The sequence below is a fragment of the Vombatus ursinus genome, unplaced genomic scaffold (genome assembly GCF_900497805.2).
Source record: "Vombatus ursinus unplaced genomic scaffold, bare-nosed wombat genome assembly UNPS02011014.1, whole genome shotgun sequence".
Lineage (NCBI taxonomy): Eukaryota > Metazoa > Chordata > Mammalia > Diprotodontia > Vombatidae > Vombatus > Vombatus ursinus.
The window spans coordinates 9,556,835-9,580,208 of NW_020950792.1; the positions used below are offsets into that span (position 1 = coordinate 9,556,835).

At 35.9% G+C, this 23,374-nt stretch overlaps 1 protein-coding gene across 1 annotated transcript; it reads left to right on the forward strand.

The window, feature by feature from the left end:
* The first annotated feature begins 3,745 nt into the window (after window positions 1-3,745).
* On the forward strand, window positions 3,746-5,217 carry LOC114038379 (probable N-acetyltransferase CML1). Its single transcript, XM_027855663.1, has one exon. It carries the CDS (start codon window positions 3,746-3,748, stop codon window positions 4,436-4,438), a length of 693 nt encoding a protein of 230 aa, XP_027711464.1. The 3' UTR covers window positions 4,439-5,217.
* Window positions 5,218-23,374: the final 18,157 nt, after the last annotated feature.

Here is a 23,374-nt window from a genome sequence, read left to right on the forward strand (position 1 = left end):
GTTTGTTTGTTTGTTTATTTATTTATTTTTCTATTTATGTAGTAGTATTATTCCTACTACTATATCTCTGTAACAAGTTCTTCTTTCCAGCTGCCAGACTTGTTCATTTTTGAGGAAGTCTGGTCTCCATTAAAAATGGGGGTAAGCAGGGCAGCTAGGTGGTACAAGTGGATAGAGTACCAGCCTTGAAGTCAGGAGGACCTGAATTTAAATCCGACCTCAGACCAAACACTTGACACTTACTAAGTGTATGACCCTGGGCAAGTCACTTAACCCCAATTGCCTAAAAAAATGGGGCTAGGCTCCCTTCTCTTATACACTTTGGATATTTAAACACCCAAATGTGGGGCTCTGAGGAAAAATTGATTATGGCTTAGAATCTGGTGCATATCTAGAGTCTCTCCTTAAAAAAAACTAGGAATAGAAAGTCAATCAATGAATAATATGAAGGGGACAAGTATTTATTCCCAATATATGAAATAAATGCTAAAGGATTTTAAAAAAAGACACCTACACGTTGACAGAACAACTTAAAATAGAAACCAATAACAATTCATAATAACTGTATTCTTTCAGGATATTGATGCTTAAAACTCATCAGAACATTAAGGCATTTTGCAGGTCTGCTGAATACGCATTTTATAGTTTCCTTTGAGTCTTCATTGTCCAAACTTCCTGTCCATATCTTTTGGCAAAACAAGCCTGGCTTAGGTCAATGTACCTGTTAGTGGTTGTCTTCTCCAAGAGCACTGGAGCACTTGTCATGGATAGGATCTTTGAAATTCACAAGGTCCTATTCAAATTTTGAAATATCCATCTTGAGATAGCCTCTTGTTCACCTAAGATCAAGAAAGAACTAAGACAAAAGGGGCAGCGCCAAATTCAGACTCAGGTTTGCCCAGACAGGGCATATATTTAAGGAATGCAGCTCAAAATAATCTTGACACTGAAACTGGAAGAAATGAGAAGACTTAGACTGGATTTAGTCCCTTTTAAATATCTACTAATATGGGATGGCCCCTATATTCAACTTCTGCTACAAAATATTAACTTGATTTCTTCTTTTTTTGGGTGATGAATAAGGAGTTGTTTGTCTACTACTTATTTCATCAGATAAATAAAAATGAAGAAGTCATGCTTATGAAATATATAAGCATATATTATATATAATATATAAGCATAATATATAATATATTTATAAAATATATGTGTAAAACTTTACATACACATCTATTTTAAATATGTAAATAGTATATATTTTTATATTTATATGAATATATGACATAAATTTATTAAAATTGTGTAAATGAATATATAGAATTTATATATATAAAATATACATTATACATATTTATATAAAATATATAAGCACAATACATATTTTTCTTTTTTTGTAGGCAATGGGGTTAAGTGACTTGCCCAAGGTCACACAGCTAGCAAGTGTCAAGTGTCTGAGGCCAGATCTGAACTCAGGTTCTCCTGACTCCAGGGCTGGTGCTCTATCCACAGTGCCACCTAGATACCTCTATAATATATATTTATAAAGTATATAAATGACATGAAGCTGGGAAGTTGAATGATTCATTAAATGACAGGAACAAGGTTTAAAGAGAAAGAAAATCTACGATAAAATCAAAAACATGGAACTTTGTAGTGTCTCACACAAAAGATACAACATTTATTGAATTGTATTGAACTAGGTGATTCAGTGGATAGAATGCTGGGCCTGGGGTCAGGAAGACCTGAGTTCAAATCTGGCCTCAAACATTTACTAGCTGTGTGGTCACAGGAAAGTCCCTTAGCCCCTTCTGCCTCAGTTTCCTCATCTGTAAAATGATCTGGAGAAGGAAATGCCAAACCATTCCACTTTCTTTATCAAGAAAACCCCAAATGGGGTCATAAAATATCTGACACAACTGAAAATGACACAAAAACAGAAACAACAAATTGAGCACAAAATCTTGCACTTGAGTTTAAGAAATTGATTGGACATGTTGAATACAACATAGCACAGTGAAAGATCAAGATATTGGAGACAGAGATACTGACAGATACTGTCGCTGATGCTTTTTACCTATATGACCTTGGGCAATTACTCTGAAGTTTGGTTTCCTTTTCTGTAAAATTTATGAGTTCAACAAGATGACTTCTGAATTATTTTCTGTGATTCTGTGTATAGGACAGGGAGAATAGATTTGATAACTCTTTAGATGAAAAAAAGACAAGATTTTAGTTGACCAAAATTGTAATATACTGTATTCCAATGGAGACACAAAGCTAAGGTGATCTTAGGCTGTCTGGTATACAGATAGATCATAGGAAAGAATGGTCCAATTTTAAACTTCACCGATCAGAACACATCTGTACTATTGCTCTCAGTTATTGGGCCACAGTTTAAGATGGATATTAATGATCTAGGATCTAGAAAATATTCAGCGTAGGGCACGTAGATAGGTAAGGAGTACAGAAACTATCTTAAAATAAGTTCAGAATAATAGATTATCTTTTAATGAACTCAGAACAAACACTTAACAAAGACTTAATGTAATAGGCATATGAAGAAAGTATCACGTTTAGGGAAGAGTAACCCAAGGGGTTATACTACCAAATCTTTAAATATGTGAAGGGAAACTATATAGACAACAGAGTAAAACTGGAATCAATAGGTGAATGTTAAATGGAGGTAGATTTTTGTTCAAAAATAAGAGAAGTGTAACAATCAGAAATGTCCACGAAGTGGAAGATTCTGCCTTAATTGATAATGAGTTCCCTGTCACAGAATTTATTCCAACAGAGGCTAGATGAGTTACTGTTGGGATTGCTTTACAAAGGTCTTCATCACTAAGTGAATGATTGGATTAGATTACATTTAAATTATCTTCCAATTAGTGATTTTTGTTTGTTTGTCTCATGTTTGCTGCTATCCTATAGCTTTCCCAAGATGGTCAGAGAAAAGAATGGGCTAGGATGGAGGAGGAACAGAGATAACAATGACAAAACCTAAAACCAATTGAAAATAAAAATGAGGAGATCTAGAAGGTTATGAGTGAAAAAGGATAAAGGGAGGTAGGAAACAGAAAGGTGTGGTGTATTTCTACATATTCAAAGCTTTTTAGCTGACTAAAAGTAGGTAAGTGGCACAGTGGCTTGAACCTTAGACTTGGAGTAAGGAAAACAGGTGTTCAAATCCTGCTTCAGAAATACTTAACTAACTGTCTGATTTTGGGCAAATCACTTAACCTCCATGTGCCTCAGTTTCACCATCTATAAAATAATAATAGTACCATTCAGGGTTGTCCTTGTAAACCTTATATAAATGTTATCTATTCTTATTATTTTTGAATCCCACTTATTAAATATAAATTATACATGTCTTCAAAATATAGGAAGACTGTTAAATGTAGGGCTGGAAAGGGCCTTTAGAGATTATCTGGTTCAATTCCCTTATTTTACACAAATTCTGCCTAAGATCTTGCAATCAGTATTAGAAAACAATTCATCAGACTTTTAGAGCCTGGGTTCTTCCCACTACATTAGACTGCTTTTTTTTCCATGAGTTGCTAGAGTAGCTGTCTGAGCATTAGGTCCTGGGACGACAAACCTAGCAAGTCTGACGCTGGCAAATAAGAGCAGCCGGATTGAACAAGAAGGGATTCCAGAACCAAAGCGTGGGCGGGGCTCTGAGACTGTAGCCCGGAGATAAGGAAGGGGGCGCTCGAGAGCACTTCTGATTGGAAAGACTGCCATGGCCTGGGTGGTTGGTGAGGCCGGGGGCTTCATGCTCCGAGAATTCCAGCCTGGGGACGCGGAAGCGGTGCGGGAGCTGTTCGCTGCAGGCATGAGCGAGTACGGGCCGTTGCTGTGCACACACGTGCTGCAGCAGCCTTGGGTGATGCTCACCCTGACCGGGACCTTCCTGCTGCTGGTGGCCAGCGCACACTCCCTGCTGCTGCCCGCGCTCGTCCTGGCACTGCTACTGGCAACCGGCCACCTGGTGCTAGTCCAAGTCTGGGCCCTCTACATCCGGCGCTGCCTCTCCCAAGACCTGAAGGATATCGGGGACACCTACGCGCCGCACTGCGGTGCCCGCTTCTGGGTGGCTGAGGCCGGGGGCCAGGTAGTAGGTATGGTGGGCGCGCGGCCAGAGGAGGGCCACGGTCCCTCCGGAGTGCTGGTGCTGAAACGCATGGTGGTGCGCCGAGACTACCGGGGCCGCGGCGTGGGCAAAGCCCTGGGACGAGCTGTTCTGGCCTTCGCCTGCGAGCAGGGCTGCTGTGCCGTGGTGCTTGTCACGCACCGGTTGCAGCGCGAAGCCCGGAGCCTCTACCTCGGCCTCGGTTTCAGGCCAGAGGCGTCCCAACCGCTTCCCACCTTCTATGGACGCCTGGTAGACTTTACACTCACCCGCTACCGCTACGACCTTGCCCCGGGGGACTAAGGCGCTGCAGCCTGGGGACGACCTTGAACAGGAGGGTTGTGTTTCCTGGAAAAGGGGAAATAGAGAGCAGAGCTGGAACCCCTCCCTCTTTTGCTTCAGGGAGGGACCCAGATCAAAACATTAATGAAATTAGGATTAACTGGCTTTGGGATATCAGGGGGCAGTGAGAGTGTGTGTATGTGTGTGCGTTGTTTGCATCCTGAACTAGTCATTTCAACTCCCAGGGGCACAATATCTTGTGACTGGATTGTACTTTGTGATTTCTAAGGCTACTGAAAGCAATTAAATAACAAGTCTACTTTATGGGGAGAACAGATGAAGTATATTATATTGCAGAACATTTGGTGCCTCTCACTTTTTTGGGGGGGTCAATGTTCAAATAATTGTTCTGGGTTTGGGGCTAGGGGGTGCAAATACACTTGAAAAGAGAAAGGATGACCAGAAGATTAAAAAACTAAATTCTTTCTTCCTTGAGTTTTCTGAACCTCTCTAGAATGCATTAGCAATACTGTCCTTTCCCACCCCCCACCCAGGCTAGAGCTTACTGTTAATAAACTTAACCTTCTTGTTAACATGCTTAAACTTAGATTGAGAAAAAGAATTTCCCTGAAATTGTACCAGTACTTTTCATAAGTGCTTTGCCTTCATCCCATACGACTTTGATATTAGGTAGCAACATAGAGTGTGATTTGAGGTGCAAAAAAGAAGTTTCCAAATGAGCCCATAGAATGCCTGAAATTCTTTCATTGTCTTTATGAGCACGATTTGAAATTCCCCATATTATAACTTCATTTAGAGTTAATAAGGGCCTTCTTAAAATAAAGGCAATATGTGGAAGGTTAGATTTATTGGTTATTCACACCTTATTAGGAACTAATTGTGAAACCAAAGTCGTCTCTAAAAAGATATCCTCTAATAAATGCAGGGCACTGTTCTATACCCCAGAGCAATAAAGATAAATAATACATGGTACCTGCGTTCATATAACCAACATTTTAGTGTATAATTCAAGGGGGGAGGGAGGACTTATACAAAATATTGTTTGTTGTTGTTCAGTGGTTTTCCAGTTGTGTTGGACACTTCCTGACAACATTTGGTGTTTTCTTGGCAAAGACACTTGAGTGGTTTGCCATTTTCTTCTCTAATTCATTTTTCAGATGAGGAACTGAGGCAGACAGGGTTAAGTGACTTGCTCAGTGTCACACAGCTAGCAAGTCTCTGGGGTTTAATTTGAACTCAAGGCCCAGCACTATCCACTGTCACTCAGCTGTCCTTTATGCAAAAGAAAATAAGACGAATTAGAAAATAAGTTCAAGGAGAGATAGAGCCCTAAGAGTTAAGAGGAAGTTAGAGGGGTACAAGGAAAGATTTCATGGAGGAGGGGAGACTGAATTGTTTGTTAAAAGGAATAGTACTTCTGAGCACATGAGAATATGGAATGAAGTTTCATTGTTGAGGAGATAGAGGTCATTTTGAAAGATTAGATGCTTCCGGGATGGATGGGCCTTGATGCAGTTCAAAATAGGGATTTTAAATGTTTGGGAAGGTATACTAGCAATGGAACACAGAAAAGGAAGTGGAAAAAGTCAAAACAAAATTCTTTACCTTAAAAAAATCTCCCAAAATATATAGTGTTTTAACAAAAGTTTAAAACTGAATTTGTACCAAACACAGAAAGATTGAGGTTTTTATGGATTTTATATCAGTGCTATTTTAAATTTTTGTTTGATTGGTCTAATTGTTTGGTCTGTTATTGCAGCATAACCACATTAAATAAGCTATTGATCTGCTAATGATATAAAATCTGCTTTTGCTTTGTAAATCTTTTCAACTTATAGTAAGTAGTACTATACTTTGTATTAGAGTGATTGCATACAGAGTGCTAGGTTTTCTAAATGTTTATGTTCAGTGTCTTAAATAATTCATTCTGTTCTGGAGAAGAAAAAATCTAGATGTGTTTCTAATTGTTTCTCTCCCTACTTACTTCAGTATTGTCATGACAGTGGATGGACTCACTTGGATTTAGGACACTTTGGTAAGCTTTTGAAGATTCTCTTTTTTGGATGATTCATGCTCAGTTTTGGCAAATGAACAGTAAGAACGCTCAGTAACAGAAAAAAGTTCATCTCTCTTATGGGAAGATTGTACATCAACATGTATTCTGTTATCAAGTGAAACAATATTTGCTACTCAGAAGATATTTCAGTGGAATAGGTGGGAAAACCAAAGTAACTAAGATTATAAATCTTTTACAAAAACCTCAATACTCTTAACGATAATGCAGCTATATAAAATGGGCATTTAAAACTATAATTGTTCTGACACTGGGATATGTTTATTAACATTACTTTCTGATAATTGTGTATGAAAACATGGCTGAAAGGAGCAATTACAAACAAAATGGATTTGAAAGCTTAAATCCAAATGATTGTAACTCTATTTTCACACTATACTAAAATATATTTGTGCACAGGGTTTTAAATTGTAAGGGAAATAAAAATGAACATAGATGGGAGTGTTACTGAACACAGAATTTGCTTCTCCACACAACAGCAAAATGGATCCATTTGCACAAATTCAGATGAAGATCAAAGTACTTCTGTGTAGATAGACTAAGTTTGGAGATGAGCCTGTGGCTGTGTCATTGCCAAAAGTAGCCATTGTGAGTCTTCATGACTGTTATTACAGTAGTGATACTTTTGAGTTATAATGCCTAATCATTTGACTGTTATTTGCAATACTATATATATATATGAAGTTTTGTGTATATTTATGTACATGTTTACAGATTTTACATTTTGCCAGGAAATAAGTCAGCATATAGTGGTTTTTTTTTCCTTTTAATAACAATATTTAAAAGTAGTAATCAAATTTACTTTGCTATTGTTTTACTTTTGTTTCAAAACCAGAATGCTTTATTAAAAAAACACAAAAAAGCCATTGATGTACAGTGGAGTTGCAGCTCCTAGTGCTCCCAGGTGTGACCAGAATCTGATTACAATGTAATTGGGAAATACTTAACAAAATAAATAAAATTACAATAATACTTAAATAATATTAATATGTACATTTCTGTGTCTATATGCGAACAGCAGGCATGTCCCATTTCTATATGAGTTTGACACCACTGAAGAACTTGAACTTCAGTCACAGGCCCAATACCTACTTCTTGTATGAGTAGGAACAAACTGTTTAAATCTGCTGCAGAGCTTCTATTTCTTCCTCTATAAATGAAGGTGACAATACTCAAGCTACCAATCTGACAGGTTGGTCATGAGGACACTCTTTTGTAAAATTTGCACTTTTTTGTCAAACCGGTAATATTAGTTCACATACACATAGGGATTTAAATTTAGGGAAAAAGTCATTCTCTTGATAATAATAAATCATTGAAATTATATGATATAATACCACATTGTTGATAGTGGAAAAATAGGTCTTAAATTGTAATGAACCATAAATCTCTAGGATACCTCATGAAGGGAATCATGTCACTGCCCAGGACTGTGTAGGAATAATATTCCAACCTTCTTTTTCAGTACCAGGAAGAATTCTTCTGTACTTTTAGCTGTTTAGCCCACTTTCAGACTATTGTGTTCATTTCTGGCCATGACACTTTGGAAAGACTTTGAAAAATGGAAATTATTTCAGAAAAGAGTGAGTAGGAAGGTGAAGGGACTTGAGAGTATGCCATTTCAGGATCAACTGAAAGAAATAGAGATGCTTTGCTTGGGGCAGAAAAGGTTTAGAAGGGATATGATCACTGTCTTCAACTATCTGAGACACAGTCAAATGGAAGAGGGAGTAGATTGTGATTCTGTGATTTGTTCTGCTTTGTCTTAGAGAGAAGAACTAGGAAAATCAGTAGAAATTACAAAACGGCACATTTGGGTTTAATGTTAGGAAAAGCTTCCCAACAACTAGAGTTATCCCAATGTGACTTGAGATGACTAGGGTGCTAATGTATTCTCCCTGATTATAACTCCAGATTCCCACTAGTCATATAATTATAGAGGGTCTTCTTATTTAGGTATAATTTGGATTAAACAGCTTTTGAAATCTCTTCCAACTTTATGATTTTGTGATGTTGAGAGGTTTTTTTTTCCTTTTCTTAAATTGCAGTAAAATAAAGTAGTATTTAAATAGGCCAAACAATTATCTAAATAAATGAGCAATAAACTAAAATATATTTTAAAAATAAGTTTTTATCTTAAACATTTTAGCCAATTAAACTAATGTCATCAAGGTTAATATAAATGGTCTTTGTTAAGAAGAAAGATAAGAACAGAAAAGATAAATACGAATTGTAGTTAATGATTGACTCCACAGCCCTAATTAGCTAGAATTTCAGTAACTAGCTTTGAAATCACTTCCTTTGATAGTCTTTAAACTTCTGAAGGATTTTAAGACTTGATGTTATAAGATGAACCTACCACTATTCAACAAAGACTGCTTAAACTAGGCATATTTTACTATCAGTTCTCCTAGGTTGGACTATGAAACTGTCTTGGGTCATGGAGACCAAAATCCGTTGCCTCATTCTATAGGTCCTTTTGGATGACAGTGATTTTTTAAACTGGAAATCAGATTTCTCAAACTATAGATAGCATTCTCCCTGAATTTGCATTGAGAGGAAGACTCTCAAAGAAGCAATCCCAGAATTGTCTTGGGTACTTAATGATTAACTTTTCATATCTTTGAGAACTAAAAATATGAAGAAGAAAAATAACTTTGATGGCATATCAATGGCCTGACATGGATCACGGGAGTAGATAGAGAAGCAGCCTTAGGTCTGACAAATTCTGCTTTTGATACATACGGACTTTGTGACTCCTGGAAATCTCTTGGTGCCCACAGACTACTCTCTAAGACCCTAAATAGCCAAGAAAATGCATATTTCCATTTTAAGAAGTTTCCTCACTGGAAATTCTCAATGCCAGTGAAATCAAAGGTCCAATAGTAATAAAAATGTGGCCTTTTTCATATAAAATAACTAAGGAATATAGATGAAGTTTAACCTGAGGCCGTAAGACTAACTAACTGCAAACAGGGGGAAAAAAGAGAATGTTGTCAGAATTGTATGAGATATGGGGCAGGAAAGAGTGGCAGTAGGAAGAAGATGAAAAAAAATGGCAGCAACAAAAAGGGGTGGAAGGGATTTCCTCCAGTTGAGATAATGGCTAAGCAAAGGAAGACTTAGCTCTGTGCCTTGATAGCAATGTTGTACTTTGAGGAGTTAGAGAACAGGAAATGGATGGGGAGTGAGAAAAGAGGAATGTGAGAGACTAGCAATTAATTATCTACAGTCTATATATATTAGTTGGTCAATAAGAATTTATTAAGCATTTACTATATGCCAGATATTTTGTTGAGTTCTAGGGATACAAAGAAAGGCAAAAGACAGTCCCTGCTCTTGAGAAACCCAGAGTGTAATGGAGCTTATTCATTGAGATGAATCAATACAAGTATAGGAAGACATGAACTTAAAGATGATAACCTTTGGTATCTGGCTGTCAAATCCTATCCTGTGTCTTCTATTATAATAAGGAGCATGGTGTCATGGAAAGAGTTCTGAACTTGGAATTAGAAAACCTGTGTTCAAACCTTGACTACTCTTTATTAGATGAATAACCAAAACACTACTTCTTTGAACCTCAATTTCTTTATCTGTAAAATGAGGATAATAGTACTTATTGTACCTATCTCATAGCATCAACAGAATGATCATTTGAGATGATGTTTATAAAATACCTTGTTACTATATAGTACTACATTAATATTAACTATTATGAAACTATTTGAGGAGTATAGTTAACAAAGATAAAAAAAGGATTGAAAACCTTAGTTTTTCATTTTCACTTCTTGGTCTCCTAATATATTACAAAGTGACATTTTATTTGTTATGGAAATATTATAATGTGCTATTCCTTAGTGGATTCAGAAACATTTGTAAGCAGTGTGTCATTTCATAATATCTAATTGGTTACATCAGTCAGTAGTACGCTCATACTTCAGCAAGGTGACTACAAAAGTAAGCTTATTGTAACATCTTATAAAAATGGGCCATTTATCCAAGAAATGTTTCCTACATCTTTTCAGTCATGCTAGCACAACAGTTTTTCACATAGGGTTCAGTTGCATTACATTACCAATTGGAGTATCTAGTTATTTCCATACTTTAAAATATAATAATAGTGAGGGTGAGCATATAATATATTTTTGAAATGTTTGTTTAGACTTTAAAAGAAGGTGAAGGATTGGGTTATTTAGTCACCTATGCTTTTTTCCTTGTTTTGAGAGTTACAATAATGCAGGGCAAACCCTTTTGAATCATGTCAGCTCCTCTTATTTGATAGAGTACATGTTCTTCTGTGAGTTGCTGTCTGTTAGCAGAAAAATGGTTGCCAGGTGGCTAATTTCCCCTCTAAAGGTGTCACCCTTGCTCCACTGTATAGTCTCTCATTAAATTAAGGCGTTTAGAAGGCTGCCATCTATCTGAAGAAGTTCCTTTTATTTGGTCCTTTGCATATTATAGAAGCCCTAAATGTTTATTGAATTTCTCAGGCATATACAATATGTAAATGCAGACAAAAATATCTAGTTCACTTTTGTTTGCTGTATATTTAGAGAGAATTGTACAGCATTCTGAGTCTTTTATAATCATCCACTCCAATTGTAGAAAGATAACATTTTTTTTGTTGCCAGATGGAAGTAGAATAAAGGTCACAAGCCTTTCTAATTTTTTTTTTTTCCAATCAGGCCTAGCTCCTGTAATTTTAAAGAAAGAACACCAGGGGCATTAGTCTGGCCTAACCTAGAATTGTGCTAAGAGGAGCCCTGGGGTTATTTTCCCAGGGCCAGTAGTATGATAGGAATTAAAATAAATTATTTTATCATGAGAGGCAACATGATATGGTAGATAGAAAGGCCCAGAAGCCCTGGAAAATGCCCTATGCTGAGTTTCACTATCAACATTTAATCACATTTACTTACAATGGTTGTATAGATTGTTAGGTTCAAGTACCACCTTTGACACACTCCAGATGAACAAACATCTATTTGGAAATCAGGAAGCTCTTGGTTCAAGTTCTGCTTTTGAAATATACTGGCTTTATGATATTGGGAAAGATATTTAACTTCTCAGTTCTTTAGGTACCTTTCTAAGACTCTAAATTGCAGCGAAGGTACTTATATCCATAGGCATATGAGTTTCCTTTGTTTCAGTGAAATCACAGATCTAACTTCTGTCCAATCTAACTGTTACTCAGTTAAGACTTAGACTGAGAGGATCCTAAAAGCAATACATGGTCAGTTCATAGGATAGACTTAAATACCTAAGGGCTTTTCTCTGTAGCTGGTTAGAGTTTGCATGTTAAAAGGAGCTAAAATAGGCTGAAGTGATAGGTTTTCAAAACTGAGATTCTTTCATTTGCCGCAGCAGTTCAGCAAAAAAGCCATTTTTATAACTGAAGACAAACAGATGATAGCAGAGAACAGCTTAATGAAGATGCCCAGAAGAGAGCATCTTAGTGGAGATTTTCAGCAGGAATGAAAATGCGTAAGAGCAGAGACACCCAGCAGAAGAGAACAATGACATTAGTAAAAGACATGAGTGACTGAAGCTATATCTTGGGAGTTGTGAGTTGTTCCACTTTACACATTCCCTAGATACGTATGTTTTCTTTTTCTTGCCATTTCATGTGTTCCATGATCATCATATTCCCTAATTGTGTGTCCCTTTCCAATGATTGAGTTATAAACTGTGAAAATGTATGTATTGTTACACATTTTGCTTTCAAAGAATTTCCTCTGTTTTCCTCTGGTAAAATAAACACATTGATGACACCTAATGAGCTATGGTCTTGAGTAAATCCTTACCCACAAATTGTCTTTTACACATACAACTGCTCTTTTTTGGTCTCCTTTGCTGGTTCTTCATCTATATTATGCACACTGACCATGGATCTCTCATGAGCCCTCTTCTCCTTTTCTTTCATACTTTTCACTTGGTGATTTTAGCTCACTACCCTTTCTCCCCTAGCTGTTTCTATCTTTCCCTCTTAGAATGTCCTTCTTCTTCTCTGTATATATTTTACATAAGGCAAATTAACTACATGCTGTCACCTCCATTAGAATATGTTTTCCTTGAAGAAAGGATGATTTTGTCTGTTTTTGTATTTTGAGTACTTAACACAGTACCTGGTACCCAATAAACACTGTTGTTTGACTGTGATTCTGAGAATTTAATTGGCCCATGAATATTTACGTAGCTATTAAGTATCAGAAGCAGGATTAGATCCCAAGTCTCAAAGTCCAAAATGCATTCCACTGCCCTCTCAGTCAAACATTGTAGTGGTAAGAGACAATTACCTTCTTTCCCTCATCTTGATAAAGTAACACTAAATCTTGGCTTCTCAGAGATTTTCCTTAGGACTGAAAAAGTGAGGTGATCAAGGACAGGTGGAAGGTAACATGATAATGACAACTGAGGGCAGATGGACTGCAACATTGGAAGTAAGGGTAGGAGAATAGTGCAGCTAGGGAGAGTAGCACAGCTGCAATTATGTTGGGGCATTAGGAACTTCGGTGCCTGAGGCACTAAAATTTATTTATTTATTTGCTTACTTACTTAAGTGAGCAAGAGAGTTCAGTGAGCAAGACTATTGAATACGTGGAAGTTACCAGATGATGTACTTTCTTCTCTCCTTGCTTCTCTTTTTCATCCCAGTTGAGGTCTATCCCAGCTGCATCCCAGTAGCCTTGCACACACTCACACCCCTCTTCCCAGGAACAATATTATTTTGTTTCCAACATTGGTTGATGTTCTGATATTTGTCCTTCAGTGTGTCTTATTTTCCAACTCTCCATCAACTGTAATTAGTGGGAAGCTATTTTCCTGCTAATTACCTCAGCTTCTAAAATTTCTCATTATGAATCAGAGGAACAATATCAGCTCTTGACCCATTGAGAGAAGGTTTCCAAGTTTTGTACAATTAATTCACAGACACACTTGGAAACAAATAAAAATGGAAACAAAAAAATGTAGGTGGAACTCAGCTTCAGCCTAAGTTAGGTTTCACTATTAACCTTAAAATATATTTATATATTATGGCTGCATAGTTAGATAGGTTCAAGTCCCAGCTCTGCCATACTGTGGATCAACATCTATCCATTCATCCATCTGTCTATCTATCTATCTATCTATCTATCTATCTATCTATCTATCTATCTATCTATCTATCTATATTAACTGTATAATGGATAGTGATCTGAAACCAGAGAGTTAGGAAGATGTGGATTCAAGTATAGCCTCTGACATATCATGACTCAGGGACCCTGGCAAGTTACTTAACCCCTCATTTATTCATTGGTATGGATTTTCTCACCAGAAGTTTCTTATACCACTGAAGTCACAGGTCCAGATTCCGTCCTCCCTTCTACCCCAAAAATTATTGAGTGTGCCATACAGAATTCTAAATTAAGCACACACACACACACACACACACACACACACACACATATTCGTGCACACTATCTCTTTTAGGGGCTTACCATCTTTGATATTATCTTTAGAATTCTTTATATTTTGCTAATTTTTACACAGGCCAATGAAATGGAAGAATTGAGATATTTGTAGATTTTAGTCCCAACTTGCATCTCATAGTATATATATTTTGTATTAAGAAGTGAATGAAAACTGTTTAAAGGGAGAAAAAATATGGAGTCTGAGACTCAATTCTTTGAATATTTTTTCCCCATGAGTAATAGCACCAGCAGGAGGGAACATAAAGGCTTTGTTGATCGATTTCACTGACTCATACTAGTTTCTCGGCAATCTTTACAAGATGCTATTTGAAGTACGGAGTGTATATTGAAGCTTTTGAGGTTAATAGTGCGTCTGAAGATTGATTCAGAGTCAACTAAGTGAGAAGCATGTTGATTTTTTCTTTAAATTTATCTCAGTGAAAATTAACATTTTCAGTGAGGAAATAAAATGTTCCCAAATTAAACTCCTTGCACCCTTAAGCTACTTTGTACAGTAACATCAACATTTTTATTTAGTGGGATATAACTTATATGACAAACTCAAATGTATGGAGAACAGTGGAAATAATGAAGGATGGAAAAAGATCTTTTGAGAAGTAAATTTGTACATCATAAAAGCCTTGAACTTTTCTTATAGGAAAACTCAATACTAATTTATTCACTTAAAATATAAACTTAGAGTCTTCTCATGCAGATTATCTCAAGTTTCTCTCATATACATCTAGTTTGTACATAGTAGTTTCCATATTGTCTCCCCTCTTAGAATGTGAGCTCCTTGAGAGTAGGACTGTTTTTTGTTTTTTGCTTTTCTGACTTTTCTTTCTATCCCTAGTATTTAGCATAGAGCCCAGTAAATAGCAAGTGCTTAATAAATGCTCGTCCACTTATTTAGATAATATTTATCCTTACTTGAAACAAAATTCTAAGAAATGTGGTTATTCTGTTTTCTAGTTCACAGAAAATTTGAAACAACAAATTCAAGAGATAACAACTGATCTGTGGTACTCCTGGAGGCAGGCATTCTTAACAGCAACAGAAATGTCAACTGACTGCCTTACAGTTTAGGGAAGAAAAAGAAAACCTATTAAAAATCAGACACAGATTAGTAAATATTTGTTAAATGCTTACTTTGAACAAGGCAACACATTAACCACTGGGGATACAAAGACACAAGTGGAATACCACCTACCTTCAGTAAGAATGCATTCTATCGAAGGGTAGAGATGTGGCATATATACAGGTAATTAAATATATGGGAATTTGCCTAAGGAAAAGGCACTGACAACTGAAGCATTTAAGGAAAAAATTTAAGCAGGAAGAAACGTGTGAGATATACCTTGAAAGAAAGTAGGGCTTCTGAGAGATTAGGTAAAGAATGAATGCATTTCATAGACGTGGATATCTTCTTCAAAGGTGTGAAGGAGGCAGAAGATAGAATCTCAAGTTCAGGGAAAAGCTATTCAGTCAGTTTGGGTGTAATGTAGAATGTATGAAGGGAGGTAAACTGAAATAAAACTTCAAAGGTAGTCTGGAGATAGATTATGAATGATGTTAAGTATTAAGTCTATGAATGTATATTTTATCCTAGAGGCAATAGGGAGCCTCTAAACATTTTTGAGCAGGAAAGTAAAATAGCCAGATTTGTGCTTTAGGAAAATTATTTTGACAGTTGTGTGGTAGATCATTTGGAGGGGAGGAGACACTAGAAGCAGAAAGGACAATTATAATGTTATTACATAAGTCTGAGTGAGATGTGATGAACTGAAAAAAAATATATATAGGAATAATTTAATGTGGAGGAAAATATAATTCAATGATTATTGAAAGCATCATTGTTTATAGCTTAGTATAATGGATATTTCTAAAGATGATGCTGAATCATTAAAAAAATGTAAACTTCTATTCAGTATATTCTGTTAAAGAAGACAAGGCTGTTTGTAAATGCAGTTAGAAAACTTTCCATCAATACTGTTTAAAACAAAATTGCATTTAAATGGTAAACTTATTTATCTTCAAGATTCACTTTCATGAAGTGCTTTATTCCCTTATGAAACCAAATAAATCACATGACTCCATTTTATATTTTTCACTGCATTTTGAATAGGTTAGGTCAAGATGGAAAAAATTTCAGAAATGCTACTATGCTTCACACTTTTGGAATTCATTGAAAAGGTTACACTGTCTTAATATGGGCATAACAATGCCCCAATGTGGTTAAAGGCTAGCCTCATGTTATTCTGGTTGTGGCCTTTTTTTTTTGAAAGTTATGAATCTAAAATGCTAACCACTAGTCAGAATTAAAAAAATTAAGATTTGAGTATTTTTCTTTGGGGTAAGAACTGCTGTAAGAAATTCAGTTTGGAATAAATCTCAACTTCAGCAACTAAACCTCTAAAGGCAAAATTTAAAGTATAAAGAGTTGTCTTTACTTCTTTGATACATTAGGAAATGAAATGTTGCTTAATCAAACTTGATGGAATTATAGGGCAGCTTACTAACAGAAGGCTGAAGGATCAGTCATCCTGGTGATGGTCTTTATAATGCAACCTTGCAAGCTCTAGAAAGCAGGAACAGACAGAAAAGATCATGTCCTTTGACCAAGGCCTCCTTGACAGTTAATAAGAGAGCTACCTAGCTCTTGCAGAAGAAATCAGCTTTTGAGAAGTAATAGTTCTTTGCTTTTGCCTTTGCCTTTTCTCTTGCCTTTGTTCTTTGCCTTTTCTCTTGCTCTGCTTTCTGAGTCCAATGATAGGTAAGAATGGATGGAAATGAGGGAAATATATCTTTTCTCTCACAAGGCAAATGTGTCTTATAGAAGAGTAACTCACCCCAGCAAAAGATATTCCAGTCACAGAGAGGAGGCCCAGAGAATCCTGCTACAGAATCAAGTTAAGCTACAGAGAGGAACAAGCCTAAGGAGCTTAGTTAAATCACGGGACCAGCGGAGGTGCTCTGTACAAGGTCCCTTGGTCCTGTAAAACAATAGATGAGGACCCATCTGAAAAATTCTCTTGCTATCATAAGCTTTTTGGGTAATAAGAATGGTTCTTCATAAACCCAGGATCACAGATGATTAAAACTAAGACTTCAAAGTTAGGTTTTAAGATTGACCTCTGACTCTCTGTAACTTGATGTGGTATTGACCTTAGAATCACAGAAAACTGAGAAAACTACATAGCCTATATGAGAGAGTGAAATCCTTTTCTGTATATAAGGAAGGACCAAAGGTCTCATTTTAGCCTCTCTCTCTCTCTCTCTCTCTCTCTCTCTCTCTCTCTCTCTCTCTCTTTTATCAGTGTACCTATATCCTAATTGTTAGTCTTCTAATTGTTAGATAAGGCAGTGGACCTGAAATCAGAGCCTGAAGTAGGCCTGGAAGAATGTACCCAAAACTAGAAGTACTCAGGGGCCTCTTTTTGAGCAGTCAAGTCTCCAACCGTTTGAGACCAATGAACAAACAAGTGATTGCTCACTAAAATTATATTACAACATGGTTGACTTTAGATATGTAAATATTTATTAGGATATGTTTCAGTTCTCTGTTGTGGTCAATGAATTAACACAAATGGCATCCATTTATAGAGTATTTATTTCTAAGTGGTATGGAAAATCAGTAAGATTTATCTCTCAAAGCACAATTCAATCACCAGGTAATGTCTTTCCTTTTGCCTGATCACCATAAATATACTTTACATGTTAAATTATAGGAAAAGAAAAGTCAAAGTATGCAATTGGAATTTATTAATGCACCTTTCCTACTACCTAAATTATAATCAAGCACCAGAGTCCATATGAGAGTAGGAGGGCAAAACTTTGGCAGAAGCATGAAATGAATTCTCTTAGCCCTCATTTTAAAAATTTTGGGCCACGCTTCTATGCTTTATAATATTATTTTGGTTTAACTGTTTTCAAATCTATATTAGGACCATTAGAGTCCCTAAGGGCTAATGATCTATTAAAACAGGCAGATTGACTAGGAATTGGCTCAGAATAGTTGGTCTTTCATATGCCTTGAACTTGAGTCTGCAAAAACTATTCTTTATCTTCAAGGTAATAGAGTATGTTCTAAAATGATTATCAGTTTTGCATATACATATATATATATATGTATGTATCATAATATAAATATATGTGTGTAAATTTATATTGATAGATAGATAGGTATGTTATTGTTTAGTCATTTTTTCAGTCATATCTGACTCTTCATGACCCCATTTGGGGTTTTCTTGGCAAAGATATCTGAGTGATTTGCCATTTCCTTCACCAACTCATTTTACAGGTGAGTTCATTTTAAAGATGTATATATACCACATACATATCTATAGCTATATCTATCTAGGGCAGCTAGGTGGCACAGTGGATAGAGAGCTGGGCCTGGAGTCAAGAAGATCTGAGTTCAAATCCAGTTTCAAACACTTACTACCTTTGTGACCCTGACTTAATCCTTTTTGCCTCAGTTTCCTCATCAAAAGTATCACCAGAAACATGAAGACTGATTCAGTTTCATTTTCTTCTGTATGACTCATCCCTTACTTCATCAAGCTCATCATATCCTAATCCTGTAAGACTATGGCAAATTTTCTGTACGTGACTCAGGCCAATCCACAAATAGATCATGTTTGATATTGAACCAAAATAAGATACCTGGTATAAAAACTATGCTGTTCAATCAAAGGCCCCTTGGAGTAATGGAGATGGTAACTGAATGTTCAAATAAGACTTAAGGAAAGAACTAAAGAAAGAACATAAAAGAGGAGAATGTTGTTTGGCATTGCTGAAGAGAAGTACAATAAAAGCTTGATGCTAGGGATGAGTACATGTCAGTAGCACAACAAAGGTACAGTGCAGATTTCACAGACATTGGACAAATGATCTCACATAACAACTAGAAAGCACAAAACAAAAAGTAGCTTGCTTACTAAGCATAAAATATAAAGATGAGTGAGGAGAAAGATAGAATCTAGCTACTCTCAAAGAATTCAAGTCAGTAAGCCTTGAGATATTATATCATATTAAAAGAACTGGCAGATATGATTGCTCTGTTGCTGATAATGATCTTAGGTAATGTAAGAGGTATCCCAGGATTGAAGAAGGACAAATATTTCTATCTTCAATGTATTTTTAAGGAAGTGGGTGAAATCCAAAGACTTTATGATAAAATACTTCATTTCTATTCCTAGACCATTTTACCGAGATATTATTAAAGTAACTGTCAGCTCTTAAAAAAGGAAAATATTATCAGTATAAAACACCATGGTTTCAACAAGAGTAACTCATGGATGGTTTAATTTCTGTTTTTGAAAGGGTATTCTAAATGGGGCCTGACTGAGTATCCCATTCATGTCATCAAAGATAAAATTGACAATTTTGATTAAGTAAAATTAAAAGTTATTGCCCAAATAAATGAAATGCAGCTAAGATTAGAAGGAAAAGTTGCCTATAGGGGAGTGGAGGTGGGGTGTGATATTGGGTGGACAGAATATGGCAGGGAACTTTGTAGGAAGTTTCTCTGATCCAAGTATCATTTCCTGGATATTGAGAGAATTAATATTATATATACTATAATATTAATAACTAATTATTGCTTGTGATCCACCTAAATAAATACTAACCAGAATATTTGTTCATAATCCCAATTCTGGAAATATCTCTGGGTTTCTGGAGAAAACTAAACATTGTTCTTTTAAGTGCTTCCACTAGTGACTTGCACCAGAGAATCACCACAAAATTCATTTGGAAAAATTGCAGTTGGTGTTTCAAATTCCAAATTAAAACAAACAAACAAAACTCAAACATTTTTCTCAACATGATTATTAGATAAAAATTTGGTTTTTATTCTTTCGTTGTTGGGGTCCCTTGTACCACCCCTCAATTGTTTCTATGTCCATATACCAGAGGACTTGATGGTTCAGCTGCAGCATTATTTTAAAAAAAAAGTCATTAAAAACGGAACAGTCTGCATTGATATAACTTACTTAGAATTGGTAAGGCCATTCTTTCAGGAGATCTCACCCACAACAGGTAGCTGGTGATGACAATTAGGAATAAAAAAGATATCCAATCTCAGCAAGGGTTGAGCACAGCTCATTCTGAATTTGTCCTTTTGTAATGACTAAAAAATCCCTTTCTCCACAACAAAAAAATACTATCCCTCTAAGCTCCTTTGAAGGTAAACTGATTCTGAAGTGAATCTCCTACTAGAAGTTGGAGGAGTCTTACATTAATAAACACAATGTACTATAACTATCTTCAAAGTGCAGTTCTTAAGGATACTGAGCATACTCACATAGGTTTCTCCTCTCTGAATGGCCGCATGAAGTTTACTCTCTAAACTTTAAGGTATGGGAGACAATTCACAGTAAGCAACAAACATTTCTAGAGACCTCATCAAAAGTATCATCAGAAACATGAAGACTAATCTGGTTTCATTTTCTTTTGTACAACCAATCCCTCATTTCATCTAGCTCACCATACTCTAATCCAGTAAGACTATGGCAATTGTTGTGTTGTTTTTTTTTTTTTTTGTATTGGACATGACTCAGGCTAGTCCACTAGTTTAGGTTTTATATTGGAAGAAAATAAGATGCTTGGTACAAGAAAAATGGTGTCCAACCAAAGACCCTTTGGAGTAACAGGGATGGTAAGTGAGTGTAATTGAATATTCAAACAAGACTTAAGGAAATAACTAAAGAAAGAACATTTCTGGAAAAGTGAAAGTAGGGGAAGATAAAGAAGAGTCAAGAGAGTAGAACAGATTCTGTTTTGGATATGGTCAAAATTTATTAGAGGATCTAGTCCAGAAGTCAAAAAGGAAGGAAGAAGAATAGGTCCAAAACCAGAAAGTCTGCATGAAGTATGTCAGAGCAACAGCACTGCTAAGGCAAACAAACAGGATAAGTGAGCTCATGATTTCTTCTTCATTGTCCAAGAAAACATTTTTGTTGATACAGAATGCTAGCCAAAGACCTTTTATTCTAAGGTGTCAGTGAACAGAACACTAATGCCTGAAACTCTGCTCCAGAGAGGAAAAACTACACAAGTTTCCAGGTGAAGGAGAAAATTAAGACATTGTGAATATTGAAAGAATAATGGCAGCACAGTGGCTATAGTACCAAGGTTAGATTCAGGGAGACTTGAATTCAAATCCAACCTGAGATGTACTAGCCATGTGACCACAGGTAAGACATGTTTGTCTCAATTTCTTCATTTGTAAAATGGGGATTATAATAGCACCTGCCTTACAGGGTTGCTGTGAGGATCAAAGGAGACAATTACTGCAAAGTGCTTAGCACAGTGCCCAACATAGGAAATGCTATATCGATGTAAGTTATTTTTATTATGGTTATAGAGTCATGCTTGAAATTCAATAATGGGGAATCATATTAAATTTCTGTTGTGTGTTTTTTCCCCCAGCAAGCTAAGACAAGGTCTCTTTATGTCACCAGTATGAGATGTTCCTAGTACTGGTAAATGTAGGAACAGATTAATCACTTGGAGCAGGTATGAAAAGTGACAAAAATACAATTTTAACTATGCCACATATAAGATTACTGCCAACCTTCTGTTTGTTGGTTGGACTATTTCCTCCCTTCCCCCATCCAAGTCTTGACTTCTTAGCTCTGATAACTATTCCATTAAAAGTTATGTGGTAAATTTGACTCTAAACATTTCAACTCAATCAACAATTATAAGTGCCTATTATGCACAAATCAGCGTACTAGGGTCTGTGGATATTAAGACAGAAAAAAAGACAGAATTGAAACAATGCCCTTAAAGTGCTTACTAAGATAATGTGATATTTTTGCTCATACTGTTAGGATAATCTCTTATCTGATTTCTCTGTCTCCAATCTTACCCCATTCCAATTTATCCCCCACACAACTGTCAAAGTGATGTTCCTAAAGCCCAGGTCTGACCATGTTGCTCCTCTATTTAAATAAAATAAAATGAAATTAAAACTACATTGACTCTTTATTAACTTAAGAGATCAAATTTAAAGTCCTCTGTTTGCCACTGAAAGCTTGTTACAGTTGGTCCCAAAATAATATTGTAATTTTATTGTATTTCATTTCCTTTCATATACTTGATGGTTCAATCAGATTGTTCTTATTGGTCCTTACATATGATACTCAATATTCCATCTCCATTCCTTTGCATTTGTTGACCCTCCTACTAGAAGAGTATGCACTTCTTACCCCCAGTTCTTAGAATCCCTCATTTACTTTAAGACTACATCCTACATAAATCATAGATGACTCTCTTACTGTAAAGTGGCTCCCCATCTGGGAGATTAGTAAGTAAACTTTCTGTTCTTGATCCCACCAGCTGCTAGTGCCATCCACTAATCACCTTATATTATCTATATGTGTACAGATTTTCTTCCCCAATAAATTAGAAGCATCATGTGGAAAGGGACTTTCATTTTTTTTTCATTGAATCCTCAATTTCTAGAATTCTACCTACTCTGCCTACCTGGCTAGTAGCCATTTAAAAGAGCACAATAAACTAAGGGAATCAGCAAAAGTTTGTTATAGAATAGAATCATGTTCAAATTTATCATTTGTCAATTGTCTGCCTTACAGAAGGCCAGGCTGGTTATCTTTAGTTTATTTTGAAAACTCTGGAATGCATTCATAAATTATGGAAGCATAGTATCATTTTCCCCTAACCTGAAGACTAGAAAAGAAGGAAGGAATGGTGCATTTCATAAGCCTAAGGATCCCACACCCTGCATTGGGGTTGGGAAAGTAGATTCTAAAAGGACTGAAGTAGCTACAACATTATACAATATAAAAGAACACTGGATCTGAAGTTATTTCTACTACTTTTCCTTACTTTAACTAGTCCTACACTTCCCTGTGGTGTTTAGTAGTAAAACCTTTTAAATTTTCTCAAAGAACTGTTTGTTCTTTTCAAGGAGCAGAGTAAAGTAAAATGAAAAAGCTCACATTGGTATAGTGTTGTAATTTTTATAAAGGGCTTTCATCATAACAACAATTGAGGTAGATAGAGAAAGTTATTAATATAAGGCTCAGATAAGTAAGGTGATTCAGCCATGAATGTTGAAAACTATTAAATATTAAAAGAGTTGTTATTATAAACTAAATCATGGGATCATATGATTCAGAGCTAGAATAAAACTAAGAAGTTTGCTAATTCACCTCATTTCTTTTATAGATGAGAAAAAGGAGTATTATGACACAAGGTCACAAGGCCAATAGGTGCTAGCCCTAGGATTCAAACCAAAATCTTTTAACTCTTACTCAATGTTCTTTTCTGACATCATGTTCCTTCCTAGGATTTTTATTTTATTTTAATTTATTTTTAGAAAAACTTTTTTCTTTTCTTTTTTGGCACTTAATAATAGTTTTTCTAATTACATGTAAAGAT

Bases quoted from the DNA above. Each gene is read 5' to 3' on its own strand.
- LOC114038379 (XM_027855663.1), top strand. From the start codon at position 3,746: ATGGCCTGGGTGGTTGGTGAGGCCGGGGGCTTCATGCTCCGAGAATTC.